Source organism: Styela clava, chromosome 5 (genome assembly GCF_964204865.1).
Source record: "Styela clava chromosome 5, kaStyClav1.hap1.2, whole genome shotgun sequence".
Lineage (NCBI taxonomy): Eukaryota > Metazoa > Chordata > Ascidiacea > Stolidobranchia > Styelidae > Styela > Styela clava.
Window position 1 is genome coordinate 8,860,234 of NC_135254.1, and position 18,170 is coordinate 8,878,403.

Here is an 18,170-nt window from a genome sequence, read left to right on the forward strand (position 1 = left end):
TATGTTTGCGAATGCATATTTGCACATACGATTTTTTTTTAATTGCCTCATTTTTTAGACTTGTGGAATTATAAAAATGAAAGAAACAGAAAGCTTCTTTTTAATGCAGATATTTATTGTATATATATGGCCCAGAGGGTTGAGTGTTTATGCACGAGTGCTAACTGTCAAAAAAAAAATTAAACAAGCGAAAATTTGCAGGCGATTACCAAAGCGTCAATAGTTGCTATGAGACACTCAACCACCTGATAAAGAAAGATGACAAAAGCTTTAAAACTATCACCTCTTCGACCCCTTTACTGCAACCCTGTTTACTCTTCTGAGCCTTCGGAAGCTCAAAAGCTGTGGTGGAGTTATCAATTATATTTTCGATCGCTAGCGTCATCGGCTACACTGTGACTTTAGCCGGAAAAATTCAACGCCGTATGGTAATGGTTAGTGGTATTGAATTTCTCGATTCATCCCCTACTAGAAACAACAAAAAAATATCGAATAAATCAGAAACATTGGACACAAAATAACGTCAGGGAATTTTGTATTCTGATAGGAAGAAAAATAACATTATAGTATTTTCTAACAGAACTTTTTTTTATAGTATATATATCCTCTTAAACATTGATTCTCAACATTGCATAGATTTTATTATGCTTGAGTATATTCTCCGTTCAACAAACAAAAGCGCCAAACAATCTATGGCCAAGTTTGTGGTACAAAATACATATAACTAGATAGCTGACAGCTGAATTACCAGCTGAACGTATTAATGTTTACTTCAACTAGTGTCTGTTTGTTCCTTGTCAGCAAGCACTTTCAAAACTATTTCGCGTTCCACGAGTTCTAAATATCAGGAGATCAATTTATACTATATTGACATCAGGAAACCAAAATTTACTGCTTTTTGGATGAGAACCATGAATGATTAATTAAATGTTACGAAATTATCAACAATGAGTTTCGTCAAAAGCATTTTTACATTAAATTTCTAAGAATATGGTTTTGTCCAAGTCTTTATCAAATTATTGTTTTTTCTCCAGATTATTAACTACGTTTGTCAGAATAGGTTTAAATTAATTAATTCAACTAAATACAACAAAAGGCGGCTTTAGTGTAGTTAAAAGTATCCCACGTTAAAATTCATATAGTAAACGTTCCCATCGGTACGACTTACATGAATGCCTCATAATTATCCCCTGATAAATTTTCAAGTTTTAATTTTTGACTCTAAAATATATGTTCTACTTGATGTTTCCTTAATCAGATGTTTGCAGTATATTCATTGAATTAAAAAAGTCCTGGTCACTTTCACGAGGTCCAAATATCATTGCCAATTAGTATTAAGAAAACAACAAACATTCATATTTATCATAGTAAATTGTTTTATAAAACGTACACAAAGACTGGCCCAAAGTCTTTTTTCAATTATACACGATAACAACAATTATAAAACACATCACTGAATTATTAGTTAAATGGCACAAAATGATGAACGAAGACAAGCAAAGTTATTCGAGGTTTACCTGAATTTAAAAAATAAGTATATTAGTTGTGGCATATTTATTGTAATAGATAAAATTTCAACATAATTTTTTTTATGAATACGCTTCTAATTCGATTCTCATTTTAAATTCTAGACGAATAGATGACTTGGAGATCCAAATTACATTGGCGTTCTTGATTTCCCTTCTCGGGTCTAAAGTTTATGCTCATCAACTCATCTTGAATGTACTATTATTGGCGGAAGGAGCTTAGCCACAAATTTTCAAATGGGTAGGGGGTTTTAAAATTTACAAGTTAAACCATAACAGCTAGCGGGTCCAGAAAACGTGGGTTCAAGTGTCATGAGAGTCATTTTCACATTCCTATCGGGGAAAGGAGGATCTCTTCTGGGTTCGCCCCTGATGGGCGGGCAGTGCCAGGCCGAACAATTTTTGGGTCGGTTTATCAATAGTATTCAATACTTCGATCAATGACTCCTTTTGAAATGGAAAAAATAAATTAAAAGAAATCGCAAATGTACTTTGAAAATACTTAAATGTAATAAATGAAACAATTTCTTGAATACTTACTCTTCGTCAAAATTGTCAGAGCTGAGCAAAACATCTCTATCGACAACTAAAAGAAAAGATAATGAATTAATTTTGAAAGAATCAGTGTTCGTGTTGTCGCATATTTTAAACAAACCTTTTCAGTACTCAATGTTGTCAGTATAATAAATATAAAAACATCCAAATTGCAAGAAACAACGCTTTACCTTGTGAAGTTGAAATTGCTTGTAAACGTTGGTAAAGCATAGGACGCAATTGTGTAAATTATGCAGTTGAAACACACAAATTCCTAATCATTTAAATAAATTTTAATAAAAAGAAATTAGCATTCCACAAAGTTTAGTAATATGCATTACTTACAGCCTGGTGGAAGTCTTGCATTGACTTGCAGGAAGGAGAGAAAAATAACAAACAGAAGCCTAATCATGAATTGAAAGAAATTTGTATTTTTCATTGTTGGATATTTGTCTATTTTAAAGTTGTCTTTTTCTGAAAAAAAAAAAAAATTTCTCTGTCAATTCTGATTGTAGGGATTTCGTCAATTTATTATTAAGTGCTCTATTGGATTGCATGAAATACAGGCTCTTATTTTGCAAAATTGCACAAAATAGAAACAAAGTATTTGAAATAAGTTACGAAAACAACGCAAGCGGTGATATATTTCACACAAAAGAATATTTCGTAAAACTTTCAGTCCACTATTTCACTGGCGACGTTGTGTAATTTTACTAAAAGTTTAGAATTTTTACCAAAGGTAAAATGTGTTATGTTGGCCTAAGTTCACCGAGTTCTAATTCAAAAATTTATCAAAAATCCACCCCTTGCGGATTTCAAGCTTGACCTGAATCAACTGCCCCAACACTTTAAGACTTTGAATCAAACGACGATACACTTCCTCATTAAAACTTCCAAACTTAGCGATATATGCACTACAACTCTTTTCAGTTTTCCAGCCTTATAAAAGCACTCGACATGTAGTTATCAATTTTTTTTTCTGCAGGAAGCCTTTAACGGCTGCAGGAAGATTTATTCCGAAAAAATTAATGTGTTATGGAAATGGAATGAAGCAATTGCATTCGGACGTTCTTTGCATAATTCTCTTCGCAGGATTGTTTCCTATAACGAGACTTGTGGGCAATCGAATATTAATGCCGAATTGAATACAGTATTAATCAACGCGAACACGGATCAGTGATTTCGAAAGATTTATCGCACACTCAAGGTAAAGTATACCGTCATGAAGTAAAAGGGCATTATTTAAAAAAAAATCAACACTTTTTATTCTATATTTTCCCTATAATACACCAATTTTTTTAGAATCGCATATTGTTATATGCTTGGATGCATGTTGTTTTCAGTATACACAGCAGCTGTATGTGCTATGTACAAGTAGCCATTCCTCGGTGAAGCGGTGTTATATTCGGGCATGATTAAATCTGATATCATATAATGTCAGAAAATTTCAATTAACATCACAATGGATTTGTTCAGAAGCGTCTGAGTTGTGCAATTCACTACCGCTTGGCCCTTCGTAACGCGATGGCCTAATTTTCTGGTTAAGTTAACTCTCACTGCAGTCGATAAATGACACTGACTGAAATTGATTTATTAATACAGGCTACAACCTTATTCTATTGCTGGATGGTATGTCTGTGAAAAGTCGAGGCAAGAAATACAATCTAGTGATCAGACAAAACCGTAACTTAGAAACCAAATTGTTTTTGACATCCATTTATAGAACATAACTAAAGGCACTATTATATCTCTGGCGCATTATTCGCGCCATGATGAACAGTATAGCCTTTAAATTTTTTATCTTCCATTTTACAGCTCAAATCAGACTTTGTGATACTTTGTACGATTTGATCTGCATGCAGAAAACAATACAGTATACAATTCATACAGTAAGAAACAATTCCATAATTTGGATTTAGAAGAAGTCGCCTTTTCGAATCTTTTCTTTTGCAACATAGAAAGGGAATTGATGGGAGTTAAATTTAAAATTTAATCATATCCCTTGTTAATAACTAACATTTGTCTTTTTGTTGGAAATTTTACTATCTGTACTTTAATGCACTGTCTTCTCCCATAATTTAATGTGAACTATCCCATTCATCTTTTGACACTACAACAATCGCACATTCGCATTTTTTTCACTTTTGAATAAGCAATTTTTAACGAACAACATTGAAAATACTTTTGTTGTTATCAGTATAATTGCTTTAATTGATGTTTTCTAATTTTAGGGTTTACGATATATTCATTGACGTAAAAATTTAAGCAGAGTAGAATGATAAAAGTTTTTTTAATATAAGGATGGAATATTTTAAGCATAATTAGCTTGTCTAAGTCTACAATCGCGGTTAGAATTAAGCAAGGGGCTAGCAAATCTCAGACTTTTAAGAGCAGAAAGTTATATGAGAGATCTTCATTATAAAATACGATTTACGATCCGAGCAATATCGCGCGCATGCCTGCCTCGTCTCGTAATCTTGTTGCTTGCGGGTGGATTTATGATAACTCTCGCTGCTTCATGATTTTAACTAGGTTGTTATGATTATTTGTAAAAACTGAAACACATTTAGTTAATTTCCGCGTCAGTTTTCAATATATCCAAAACTATGAAATAGAAAATATAACATCTTATACAGTAACTTGTTTATTGTCCCGTATTTAACAAAACCCCTATTACAAACACCATGGGAGATTTTCGTATTCGTGCATCAGCAACGAAGGACAGACAGTTCGTATACAAACTTATTGCTGATTCTTTGTTTGAACGTGGTTTTACAGCCATTAGGTCTTCGCTATTCAACAGTTGGAAGCTACAGGTTGGTGAAAAATCCAAAATAAATGTATTTGATGGCTCTAAATGCACTATGAAGAATTTTGATTTTTAATTCCCACAAAAGCACAAAATAAAATTTCTTTAATGAGTTATTGTTTAAATGAGTGCGATGAGTTGGGTTCGCAAGATCAACTTACTAGAATACTTATACACAAACACAATAAATCTTGGGAATTCTTGAGCCAAAATAGCTTTGTAAATGTCCTTCTTCAGTTTGTACCCAATATCTTAAAATTAAATACTTAACAAATTCATTATACCACAATTTTGGAAGTTTTGGTGAAAATTACTCTGTATTAAACAATGACTGATTAAACAAAAACATGCATATGCAAATGGCTTTTACCATTTCAGCGATGGGTATTTATTGTCGCATTTCTCACTTTTTGGATGATTGATAAAAATTGTTTATTGATTTTTGTTGTAGTTTGGTCTCTTGAAACTGCTATATTGATACTGATAGCTGAGTCAAGGACTGACATATGTGATTATACTATAATATGTTTTTCTTTTATAATTAACATTGATATTTTTCCGTGTTCTCTTCAAATGTAAACTTGAAATATTCAAAAGCCGTTTGCTAAAAGATATGACTCTAAGACAAAATGCTCTCGATGATAATGATATGAAACGCAGCTGCACAACTGCACTGTGCAAGTACGGTTGCAAACGTTTTGATGCCTATTTTGAGAATGCTTTTCGCATTAGCGTTTTCAAACCGTTTTACGTTTTACCTCCATGTTTATTTGAAATATTCAACTGCTTGCTATTTGAAAATGGCCATTAGCCAGTTTTAGCTTAGATTTTATGGTCCAAGTTTTGATTGTTGCAACCAATTTGATACCTAAATCCAAAAACACTAGAAACTGACAATTAGTCAACAAAAGCAGGAAACGAGCTAATATTTATTCAAATGTTTTTAGGAATATATTCGTTTCGGAAATATTTAGGACAATATATACCGAAAGATTTAAAAAAGGAAATGGGGGAGGAAACAAAATATATAGGTTTCTGGATTGCTGAAAGGCGAGAGAAACGAGATTGAAAAATAGTTGGATGTATAACACCTTATCAATTACCTGATTCGGTGTTGTCATACTTTCCGGATTGCAAGTCTCCTTCTGTATCAAAATGGCGCACAACCTGAACATGGTATGTGTAACAGGTTAGGGTTCAGGCTTGGTGCACTTACTTCGGGAGCGCCATATAGTCAATTATCGGTTATCAGCTATTGCATAACTTTTAAAACATTTTAAAACATGGTCTACTATGTTACAAATAATAAAATGCGAAAGAGTGTAAGTATAGTGAAACTAAGTCAAATATCCCAAGCATACAAAATTTATGTTGTACTTGTGCGACTTGGCATTAATTTTCCTGACTTTCTAATTGCACTTTGAGCAAGTATTTCAGCGATTTTGTTATTAAATTAACTTCACTACACAAAGTGAATTCTAATTTTTCCCTTTTCGGAAATGTACGTTTCGAATCAAGACGCCGTGGGATTGGTTATAAACTAATGTTGCATGCAATCAATCAAGCTTCTGATATTGGATACAAAGAAATATTTATTGCTATCAACGACGTAAGAGTTGAAGCCAATAATCTCTACGAAAAGCAACGTTTTAAAATTGTAGTTGGAAAGCCGTGGCCTAATTTGTTTAGAATTCCAAAATTCACTTCTATCATGATGAAAAAGGTTTTTGCTAAAAATCGACACGTTTAATAGCACAAATTGACCTGAAAAACAGAACCCTGGTCGTTGAAACATTTTCTAACTTTGGTGTAAAGCGTCAATTGTGAGAGGTACCTGTTTTGGGCAAATCATATAAGTCCACGAAATCCAACATTCTTGCTGTTGCTGCTGTGCAAACCCGGTATTTCGAAATAAACAACAAACTAGCAAAAATCAATAACCCATGTCCAAGCAGCTTACGGGGATTTAATTTTGCCAACGACTGGTTAATCCATTGATATTTTAAACGGAAATTTATATCCTTGAAAACCATAGTCGTAATTTCAGCCGGCTCAAATGGGACGTATGGAACATTTCGGTGGTCGGATCAGGCACGCGGGTCGTTATTTGCCCAACCCTGGGGTAGAGAGTTATTCGATGAGGTTCGAGTATGAAAGCCTAATGGGAGTGTTGAGACAATGGGTTCAGTATATGTTTGAAAATATCTTGACTTTGAGTAACAGCAGCCTGAGCAGCTTATACAACAAGTTATCGGAAACAGATTCAAGACAATCGTTTTTTTTTAATTATTTTTTATTTTTCATAAAACTTCAATTTACTTGCTTTTCTCCAAAATTCTCGGAGCTTGGTCGTTGATTGTCTAAAATAAAATAAAAAGTTTTGAAATTTTTCTGGATCAACGTTCGTTCCACATCATAAGCGTATGTGTATATGTTATATATAATAATTAAACAAAATACAAAAAGTGCAATGCTATAAATTCTGAAGTTGATATTGTTGAAGTTGGTAATAAAATGAACACAATTATGTAAATTAAGAAATATAAAATATTTTCAAATATATTTAAAAAAACAAAAATTTCACAAGTCCAATACGTACCGCCTGGTGCACCAGGTAGATCAATCGCATTGACTTGCATAAAGAATTTACACATAATGAACAGAAGTCCAATCATATGAAAAAAGAAAGTTGTGTTTTTCACTGTTGAACTTTTATCAATTGTAAAAATTGACTTTTTCTGAAAAAAAAAAGTTATTTCAAGAAAAAAATACAGAATGAAGAAATCATTAGTACTGACAGTTTGTCACCCCTAATTGTAATAAATCCGTCTCAGTAACATATCTAGCAACGGCTCCATCCATTCAATATTTCGAAGTTTCACTCTCCAATTCATTCTATTCATTACTCAATTACGCAGTATTTTCAAGTTGAAAATTATTGGAAACTATTGTTATATACATCAGATTTATCAGTATAGATAAGAGCAAACTTTCTGTTTTTCAAAATTCTGAGTAACAGCATGCTCAGTCTGTTTAGGTATTTTGCCAATAAAAGGTTTTAGCATTGGTCTTGAAAAAACATTTCGAACATTTTACAAATTTTGGTCTAGTAAAGACAAGACTTTTATCGTAATATATTTTATTCTGGATAACAAATACAATGTTGATATCTCACCTAAAGTTTCTGGTATTCGTAGAAATGCAGGCGGCAAGTTCCGAAAATCTAGGCGAATGATAGAAATAATCCTATATTCCAGCATTATATATAGTTTGAAGGTTTAGATAACTTATTTAATGTAGTAAAATCTCCTCGCATTTTGAAGTAGTCAATCACATAAAGCTGTTGAAGGGTAGGAAATTGAACAGTATTTCCAGTTATAATTTCAAATTTTTCTTATCGCATACTAATTTCTTTCGAAATAAAAACATGCTATCGGATCACGCTTTCGTATGAAATTTTGTTTTCGTTTTGTTTCTTCCATCTGTCAATGTCAAATCAAATTGCAGGCGAAATTAAGTATGGAATGTACATGAATGTTAAAAATTCAACATAAAATCATCTATGAATTTAGTGCGGTTGGGCAAGATACAATAAGACTCACAACTAGGACCTAATTTAAATATGTTATGTCATTTCGTGCATGAGCCATAAATGGCTTAATTTTGAGTTTTCTATATTCGTGTTCATCCCACACTTAATTTCGGCTAAACGTTGATTTGAATTTGACAGGTGGAGAAAACAAAACAAATCTGAATGTCAGTTAAAAACGTGATCAACAAGACTGCTTTAAAACGAAAATATTATCGAATGCAAAGGAAAAATATGAGAATACAACCTGAATTACTGCTCAGTATTTTTTCGGTTTCGCAAATGCTATAAAACCGAACAAAAACAGAACGTACAATAAATATAAAGTAAAACATGTGATCTTAGAATTCGTAATTTTGACACTTCTTCCAAAAGTTGATGAATTTTCTTTTCTTTGACTATATAACAGTATTGCAATTAATCAAACCTAAACTATTCACATCCGCTTCTTGAAAGTACGCATATACTTATATGCATAAAAAAATGAAACTAACCTTACCGCAATCACAGAGGAAATTATAATTTGTACTTTCCGTTTTCCAATCAATATCGATTGCCAGACTGATAACAACACAATTTTTTTTAAGATTATTCGTTGAAAATAGCTTATCTAAAAGTGAGAAAAAAATTTGTGATTGTACGAATTTGAAGACGACTGCCGTATTAATGGGTGAATATGATATTTCCCGTTAAAGATGAGAAAAGACATTGGAAGCAATGCATTACATACAATACAACAATATATTACAAATTATGCAAACATCACACACAAATTTTACAGCATTTCAGTCGTGACATTTCATCACATCACGACTGCCAAATATAGCTATCTTGATTCGTGCTGCAAAAAAAAATCTAAAATTTATAAGATATTGTTCATTATGGTGATTGCTTTAGTTATATTTTACACATGTCAAAATCAATTCGGTTTCTACGTTGCGGTTTTGTCTAACCAAAGGTTCGGAGCTTGTAATGATAAAACAATTTCCAGTCATCGTCATTTATCGACTGCGATGAGACTTAACAGAAAAATTAACAATGGCCAGCGCGTTACGGAGGGTCAACTGGTAGTGAATTGCACAGCTCTTCTTCGCTTTTGAAGAAATACATTGTGACGTCAATTGAAAAATTATGACATTATGTCAAAATTAATTAACAAATATCTTGTATCTGTATGACCCTCTAGAACGATTCAATGTTTTACTTCAACTAGTGTCTGTCAGATTCTTGTACGTAATCACATCCAAGTCTATTTCTAGTTTCACGATTCATCGACACAACGAGAAGATCTGCTTATACAAGTTTTGTAAAGTGTAGAGAAAAAGCCCAATCTCAAATGTGCATAGAAATCTTTTTTATCTGGGCTGAATTGTTTTAATATCTTAATATAACGTACAGTCAATGCTATTGAAAACATTCAATATACTGGTATTTCTCAGCAACTAAGTTTTTTATTGCTTCTATAGGCAATGCATTATGAATATAGGTTCATTACGGAAAAAAATGTCAATTATACGCATTTTATTGCAGTTCATGTTTGGCAAGGCATATTGTATTAACAAGTTTTTCTCATCACATGAAACATAATTAAACCTGAATGAAATCCTCGCGATTTCACTTTGCCTGAACTTTTTATGTTTTACTTTGGTCTATCAGAGTCAAAAGCAACTCCAAGTTACGAACTTACGAATTTTATTTAAATAGGATCGGCCTGGTTATAAATGGCTAATCTGTGTCATAATTTGGAATTATGGCCAAATTAAATGTATTTTGGCGGGTCAATAGTATTTCATAGTGGTCTGCATGTGAACAAAACCAATTTCAAAACTCAAAATGTTTGAGTTTGAATTATCCATGCTTGATTCGAGTGTTCTTAATTACGATGAAGTCATCATATTTTTTTATGTATAATTTTTATTTTGCAACAAGGTCAATTTTATTGGTATGAGTATTTTAAACCCTAAAAATTAACAAATAATCTGTTGTTAGTTGAAAACGAAGTATTTTGAACGCGCGAGCAACGTCCTCCGGCTCATAATAAACAAACGAAGATACCAGACAGCGCGCGATCAAATGCTCTTCGATAAAACGAATATCACTTCACTTACAAATCCCACTATTGTTTTATTTTGAAGGTGACGTAAAGCTCTTCTGAAAGAGAACTTTTTCTCTCGCATATCAATCACGTGTCGATCACAGCGTTAAAAGTGAGGAACTTTTTCTCGAAATTTTTTGAAATTTCTCTCTTCTTACCGGCGTACGGCCGTACACATTTGCGCTACGTCATTCGGGCGCGTTTTTGTGGAAAGCGACGATAATAAGCTTTTTAAGGACACATTAATGATGTTTTTGGCATTTTTGGCATTTGGTGAAATATTAAAAAAATTATGGAGGGGTGTCAAAATGACCCAGGAACACCCGGGGTTAATTTACATTCAAAAAGATATCCAATCCAATCCAAAGACATACGATCCAATGACTTGCTGATGTAGATGTATTTCCCCCATTTTTTTCGTTGGGTTTGTTTATTGCTTGTATGTAATATGCCGAAAGAAATGAATATTTGATTTGCTAAATACTGAAGAATTGTTTATTGTTACATATTGGCGATGCTTTTTTTTATAAATTCAATGGTTCCAATATATTAATTGGAATATAAGAAAAATGGTCAGCCTCTACTAGTATCTCATCTTTTTCAACACCGTTGAATTATAATTAGAAAAGCAACAGTCATATTAGGAGTGAAGAATAATTGTGTAATACGTAAAACTTCAATTCTGCAAACAATTCGATCTATTAATTCGATTCTTAGTTCTAATTACAGGTGAGCGAACCCAGATGTTGAAACGTTGATTTAACCCGTTGACATCACAGTTAGTACATTTTACTTCCCAAATTCATCACCTGCTCACCCGGGGTGGTATAATTATGAGCAGGTAGAGCCGAAAAAGAACAAAAGTGTACTAAAGTCAACTAAAAAAAAAGATTTTTTTTGAAAAGACTCAAAGTTCGCTTCATAATTAAAGCATATGTAAGAAGAATAAATGAATATAAAAAGTTCAAGAAAAAAAACTTTAACTTGTGAATTGGATACTGCTTCTACAAGATTTGACACATTGATGTGATTTATGCAGGTAGTTAAAACACATAGCATTATTATCTTCAAATATATTTTAAGAAACAAAAAAAAAGAATATCACGAAATTTCATTCGCATTACGTACAGCCTGTTGGTCCATGGCGATCGATCGCAATGACTTGTGTAAAAAACTGAAACATGCTGAACAGAATCGTGAGAAGAATGAAATTTGTATTTGCCAATCTTGATATTTGGTTATTGACTGTGAAAATTGGCCTTTTCCTGAACAAAGAATCATTTTTTACGAAAAAATAAATCTTGTTAGAAATATATTGACTGAAGGTTTCTTCGAATATTTGTGAGAACTTCAAGTGGATATTATCATGTACCCTATTAGCTTGCATGGAGATCAATACAAGAAATTTATTTATTGAAAAATTTTGGTTCAGTTGCTAGCATTAGGAAACAACTAAAGTGGTTATATATGGAATATTCTTAGTTTTTAGGTTTTTAAACTTCGTGTGTGTTAAACAATAAAAGGTTTTAGCATTGGTCTTGAAAAAACATTTGAAACATTTTACAAATTTTCGTCTAGTAAAGACAATTACTTCAATCCTGATATATTTTATCCTGGATAACAAATACTATGTTCATATCTCACTTAAAGTTTCTGGTATTTGTAGAAATGCAGGCTGCAGATTCCGAAAATCTAGGCGACTTATGAATGATAGAAATAATATTATATTCCAGCATTATATATAGCTTTGAGATTCAGATAACTCAATTAATGAGGTAAAATACCCTCGCATTTTGAGGTAGTCAATCTCATAAAGCTGATAAAGGATATGAAATTTAACAGTATTTCCAGTTATAGTTTCAAATTTTTCTAATCGCATTCTTTATCCTTTCGAAATGAAGGTATGTGCTTGGATTACACTGATTTGTGCAATTCGTCGCCATTAAGCTGTTTCCGTAACGCGTTGGTTTTCCGGTTTAATTTAGTCGTAAATATCAATCACAAATATAATTGATAACGCTGTTGACGCTTTTGAGTTCCTGGAGGCTCCGAGGAGAAGTGAATAGGGTCGAAGTAGAGAGTTTTTTGAGGTTTAAGTTTGAAAGATTAAAAGCAGGGACTTGACGATGGATTTGAAAAAATAAATCTTAAAGTGTTGAGACAGTGGGTTCAGGATAAGTTTGTAAATATTTGACTTTAAGTAACAACTCGAGCAGCTTATACAACACGTTATCAGAGACAGATTTAGTACAATCGTTTTTTCTTCAAATTAAATTATATTTTTCAGTAAAATTCAATTTACAAGAAAAAGAAAAACTAACAATGGCAAATAAAAATCTCTTTCTTCTTATGACTGGATTTCTGTTTGTTATATTTCTAATCATCATGCAAGACAATGCGCAAAGAAAAACCGCCTGCTGCAGGCAGTACGTAGTGGATGTTGGACTTTGTCAAATGCTGTGTGTATATTCGAATGTTTTCTCTAGATTTAAATGTTTTCTGTTTAAACAATATCATTCGTAAGCGCAATATCTTGATAACATTTTGAAAAAATCATACCTTTTCATCTCTTTATACTTTTTTCACTAGTAACACAGGTGCTGGATGTTGTTTAATTTATCCAGCGCTTATTATTCAAACAAACGTTGATCACTTTGAAAAAAAATTAAAACTCGTTTTATCTAATTTTAGTTGTTGATAGAGACATTTGAAATCTACCGATTTTGGCTAGAAGTAAGTATATGAAAAGTTTGTTATTTATTACGTTCAAACAATTGATTCTTATCATTTTATTCACAGTACCTTGATGATATAGCCTGAAACGTCATAGTTAGGCATTATTCACCCATATTATTACTACATAGGTGATCTGGAGAAAATGGGTTTTGAAACCGAGATGTCTTACCTTCCACGCCAAGATTGCAAAGATAAATGCTTTAATTGATATGACATCCGTTCAGCTTCTCTCAGAGGTGCTGCTTGTATTGATTGTCATCCATTACCTTTCAACCGTTTCCAGAGCGGACTTTTTCCGGTTTAAATCTTCAAGTTTCATTGCAGTCGATAAATCAAACGACCGGAAAGATCTCCTGCAGATCTTGTATTTTTCAATCCTTATATATGTAAAGGTAGTGAATTCACTGAGATATAGGTTCGAAAGCTGAATGAGAGATGCGGTAATGAATTCGAAAGTCTGGAAGACAAGTCAAATTTTATTTTTCCAACCTGAACCTCGATGCTATCGATAATAAGGTTGCCGAGAGTGGAAGTCAGGTTTAAAGGTCAAATAGGAAGAATGCGCTTGTTTTTTCAGAAGAAGTTGTAATCTCAAAAAACAGATAAATAAAATTGTTAGAGCCTTTTGATGAGCAAATCATATCGTAATGTCGCTGTATAAATTTGGCGATCTAGTTCAAAATACTTTGATGAAGAGCGTCTATGGCCTAGCGGTGAAAGGGCGAGACTTATTCGCAGATTGAATTGATGTTGCATGCAATCAATCAAGCTTCAAATATGGGATTCAAAAAAATATATTTTGATACCAGCGACGTAAGAGTTGAAAAAATTATTCTCTACAAATAGCACGGTTTCAAAATTGTTGTTGAAAAGCCGTAGCCTAATTTGTTTAAGATCTCAAAGGTCAGCTATATCCTAATGAAAAGGTTTTTGCTAAAAATCGACACGTATAATGGCACAAGTGATGACATCGCAGATTAAAAATTTCGGGCTCAAATCCCTCCTCCTCCACCCCACCCAGAGTATAATAAATTGGGTAAGTAATGCCGACCTGGAAAAATTCCGGTTCTTGTGAATAAATAGTAGATTCCTTACACATCCTTAGATATTAGTGGATCCTTGTACAGGGCTTTGTTTGGATCGAAAATCACATATGGTATACAATGCCTCCATGGCGACTCTGACTGACTTTGGGACTTTACTAATGTTTCAGATTCCCTGCTATCCACTGGATAGTATCCAGCCATTTGGGCAAAAAATAATTGTATAATTTTGTAAAATTAACTTCGCCTATTACTTGAGAACATGCAAATAACATCATTTATTGCAACGAAAATTTTATAGATAGATACACAGACATTTGTGGTAACTTGCAGTTATAATATTTGTTTAATAAACTGATGTTTTTGTTATAAATTTAAATTTAAGAGAAACTTTACATAAAATCAATAGTTTGTTCAACAATGGCTAGTACTTATCACCTGTATGCTGTGATTGCACTGATGCTTTTTACATTTATCTTCTTTGTGCAAGTTGACGCGAAACTTACAAGACTACCCAAACAAAGCTGTAAGGAACCATGTATTATATTGTCTGTTGAACATATATATTTATTCTAATACATACTTTTAGAATTCCTAAAAAAATTGTTTAATTACGTAAATACATATGTCTGTTCAAACTACGTGCTGTAAATGCTTGTGAATAATTTTATTGTTTATTCCTAATATTCTGAAGCTTTTATAAAATCTCCAACATCATATATATACGACTGACTAGCGTTTAATTTCTCTATTTTGCGGATTCACTCATAACACGGAAAAATTACTGATACCATTTTCATTGACGATTAAACTTTAACACATGTTTTTATTTTAGTATCTGATTCAGATAATTGGCTCAGCTCCGACTCAATTCACGGATAGTACGTATTTTTTGTTTTGTATTTTTCAGTGTTTACATATTTAGTTGATACAATAAAAATAGCATTAGTATATACATAATGAAACTATAAAACTTTTTTTATCACAATTATTTGTCACCAGTAACATAAAGATTTTTAATTTCAGGTAAACCTCGATTTTCTTCATGTTTTATCTTCATTCATCGTGCTAATAAAATTAAGTTAATAAATTAGCAGAATATTCTATATGAGATATAATTTGCATTGTCATTATAATTGCAAACATGAACTATATTTAGACAATTTTGTAAAATGCGTTGCAAATAAACTTTCATTCTTACAATATTACAGGGCGGAATAAATCTATTTTGAATATTTAACTTCATCCTGGCTTCAGATTATTGTTTGAAAGCAAATATATACAATTAATGTGAACGTTTCTTGCTTTTTTATTGTTATTCTAGTAGTATGCGGACAAAAAACGCGATAATACTGAATATTTCCTCCATTACCGGAAATCCCATAATATGACGCTGACAAAAAATTTTCAAAATTTAATAAACATATTTTCAATTAACATACTAGTTTCAAAAAATCAGATAACACAAACCTATTTGAGCGTGACAGCTGCTTAAAAGTTGTCATACCAAAAATAAGCAATACATAATATCAATATGAAAAAGAAAAGATTTAGTTACAATGGGCACTACATGCATTGACACTCATAACATATAAATTGTCTACATACTATATTGGTCAACTACAACAGTTTAATTAATAAGATTACAGTTTTGATTTCACTAATATGATTTCATATCCTACTCGCAAATTGAAATTTGATATAGAACATTTCGGTATTGTTAAATTCGTTTTCACCAATTATACAACAAAAAACAGAAAGCAATAATTTTTTAATTACTTTGACAAAAATAAATAAGATTTATTCAATGCTTGCATTTCTGTTTGTAAATGATTTTACCCCAATTTAATTTAGGACGCTTTGCTTGTTTTTTGGGTCACCTTGTACTATTAAACCTGTCAATTTTCAGAAAGGATCTTTTTCATTAGTATATAGTTGACTTTTGGAAACCTAAACAAATTAGGCCACGGCTTTTCAACCACAATTTTAAAACCGTTCTTTTTATACAGATTTATTGCTTCAACTCTAACGTCGCTGGTATCAAGAAATATTTCTTTGAATCCCATATTTAAAGCTTGATTGATTGCATGCAACATCAGTTCACTACCAATTCCACGACGTCTTGCATGATTCGCAACGTACATTCTCTGAAAATGAAAAAATTAGAATTCACATTGTGTAGTAAAGTTAAGTTAATAACGAAGTAGCTGACTTACTTGCGCAAAGTGCGAATGGAAGGTCAGGAAAATTTATACCGAGTCGCACAAGCATGAATAAGTACAACATAAATTTCGTATGCTTGGGATATTTGACTCATTTTTGCTAGGCTTGAACCTCCCCCTTTTTCATCTTAACATAGAAGGCAGTGTTTTAAAATTGCAAAATATGGATGATATCCAAAATTGACTAAAACTAAGACTGATTATGGAATGAGTTGTTTATACCAAGTTCTTTATCTTTTTTTGTCTAAATTCACACTCACTTCCAAAGATACTGCAGAAGACTTGCAATCCGGAAAGTATGACAAGATTGAATCAGGTAAATGATAAAGTGCGATACATCCAGCTATTTTCCAATCTCGTTTTTCTTGCATTTCAGCAACCCAGAATCCTATATAGTCTGCTTTGCATCCAATTTCCTTTTTTAAATCTTCTGGTAAATATCGCCTCATATATTTCCGAAACGAATATATTCCTGAAAGCATAACGGTATATATTAGATAGTTTCTTCCTTTGTTGACTATTTGACAGTTTTCAGTTGTGTTTCTGATTTGGATTTAGGTACAAATCTGAATTTAGGTACCATTTAAACATCTCAATGGTAATTTGTCTTGCGAGGATTTTCAGGAGTTTCAGTTTAGTTGCAACAATCAAAACTTGACTGGAACTAGCTAATAGCGAGCTTAAAAAACAAGCAGTTAAATATTTTAAATTAAATGAAGGTAAGGGATAAACCAGTTTGAAAGCGCTATCACGAAAGAGCACTCTTAAAATAATAATAAACCTAAAATTGTTGCAACTGTAGTACAAGAAGATGTTTCCTGCGGCCAAGGGTCTGGGAAACATCTTTCAATTCCACAGTTTTGCAGCTGGGTTAAGCTAATTTTTATCATCCAGAGCAATTTATATTTGAGTCATATCTTTTAGCAAACGGCTTTTGACTATTTCAAGTTTACATTTGGAGAGAACAGCGAGAAAAATAAATGTTACTAAAATAGAAACATATCAAAGTATAATCACATAGTCCTCGACTCACCTATTAGTATCAATATAGCAGTTTCAAAAGACCAAACTACAACAAAAGTCAATAAACTGTTTTTATCAATCATCCAAGAAGTGAGAAATGCAACAATAGATATCCATCCCTGAAGTTAAAACATTTTAAGTGCGTATGCATGTGTTTTTTAGTAATTGCTTATTACAGATTTTTTTTTGTGGCACTGTACATTCATTCATAAAGCTATTTTTGATGCTGTTTGCTCAAGAATACGGTCAGGATTATACCAACCATACAAGAATATTTGAAAAATATTTTGTCCATGTATAAGTATTCCAGTAAGTTGATCTTGCCATCGGACCTGTTTATTGCAATTGTAGTTCTCTCTAAAATAAATTCACTTGGCGATTTTGTAGGAATGATAGTCTAAATTCTTGATAGTGTATTTAAAAATATCAGATACATTTAACTATATTTTCCACCAACTTGTAGCTTCCAACTGCCAAAAAGCGAAGACCTACTGGCTGTACATCCACGATTAAACATAGAATCAACAATAAGTTTGTATATGAATTGTCTGTCCTCCGTCAGTAATGCACGAATACGGAAATCTACCATGACG

General features: G+C 32.3%; 1 protein-coding gene and 2 long non-coding RNA genes across 4 annotated transcripts; 1 reads left to right on the forward strand and 2 right to left on the reverse strand.

Moving 5' to 3' along the window:
- Positions 1 to 1,296: 1,296 nt before the first annotated feature.
- Positions 1,297 to 3,018, reverse strand: LOC120344775 (uncharacterized). 2 transcript variants are annotated; one of them, XR_005569783.2, is made up of 4 exons: positions 2,887 to 3,018; positions 2,406 to 2,534; positions 2,067 to 2,112; positions 1,297 to 1,517 (listed from the first exon to the last, which is right to left on the reverse strand). It is a non-coding gene; the product is annotated as an uncharacterized LOC120344775 (long non-coding RNA). The 2 variants fall into 2 exon arrangements; XR_013475425.1 differs by lacking the exon at positions 2,887 to 3,018 and adding an exon at positions 2,795 to 2,814.
- Positions 3,019 to 14,267: 11,249 nt separating this feature from the next.
- Positions 14,268 to 15,493, forward strand: LOC144422930 (uncharacterized). Its single transcript, XR_013475454.1, has 3 exons — positions 14,268 to 14,858; positions 15,168 to 15,213; positions 15,359 to 15,493. It is a non-coding gene; the product is annotated as an uncharacterized LOC144422930 (long non-coding RNA).
- Positions 15,221 to 17,920, reverse strand: LOC144422929 (putative N-acetyltransferase camello). Its single transcript, XM_078112964.1, has 3 exons — positions 17,588 to 17,920; positions 16,815 to 17,026; positions 15,221 to 16,479 (listed from the first exon to the last, which is right to left on the reverse strand). The coding sequence occupies exons 1-3, from the start codon at positions 17,658 to 17,660 to the stop codon at positions 16,231 to 16,233; spliced, it is 534 nt and encodes a 177-aa protein (XP_077969090.1). The 5' UTR covers positions 17,661 to 17,920; the 3' UTR covers positions 15,221 to 16,230.
- Positions 17,921 to 18,170: the final 250 nt, after the last annotated feature.

Excerpts from the sequence above, each read along its gene's own strand:
- LOC144422929 (XM_078112964.1), bottom strand. The coding sequence starts at position 17,660 with ATGATTGATAAAAACAGTTTATTGACTTTTGTTGTAGTTTGGTCTTTT. Across the intron at positions 17,027-17,587 it reads TGCTATATTGATACTAATAG|GAATATATTCGTTTCGGAAA; the intron begins GTGAGTCGAGGA and ends TTATGCTTTCAG. Across the intron at positions 16,480-16,814 it reads CTTCTGCAGTATCTTTGGAA|AGAATGTACGTTGCGAATCA; the intron begins GTGAGTGTGAAT and ends TTTCATTTTCAG.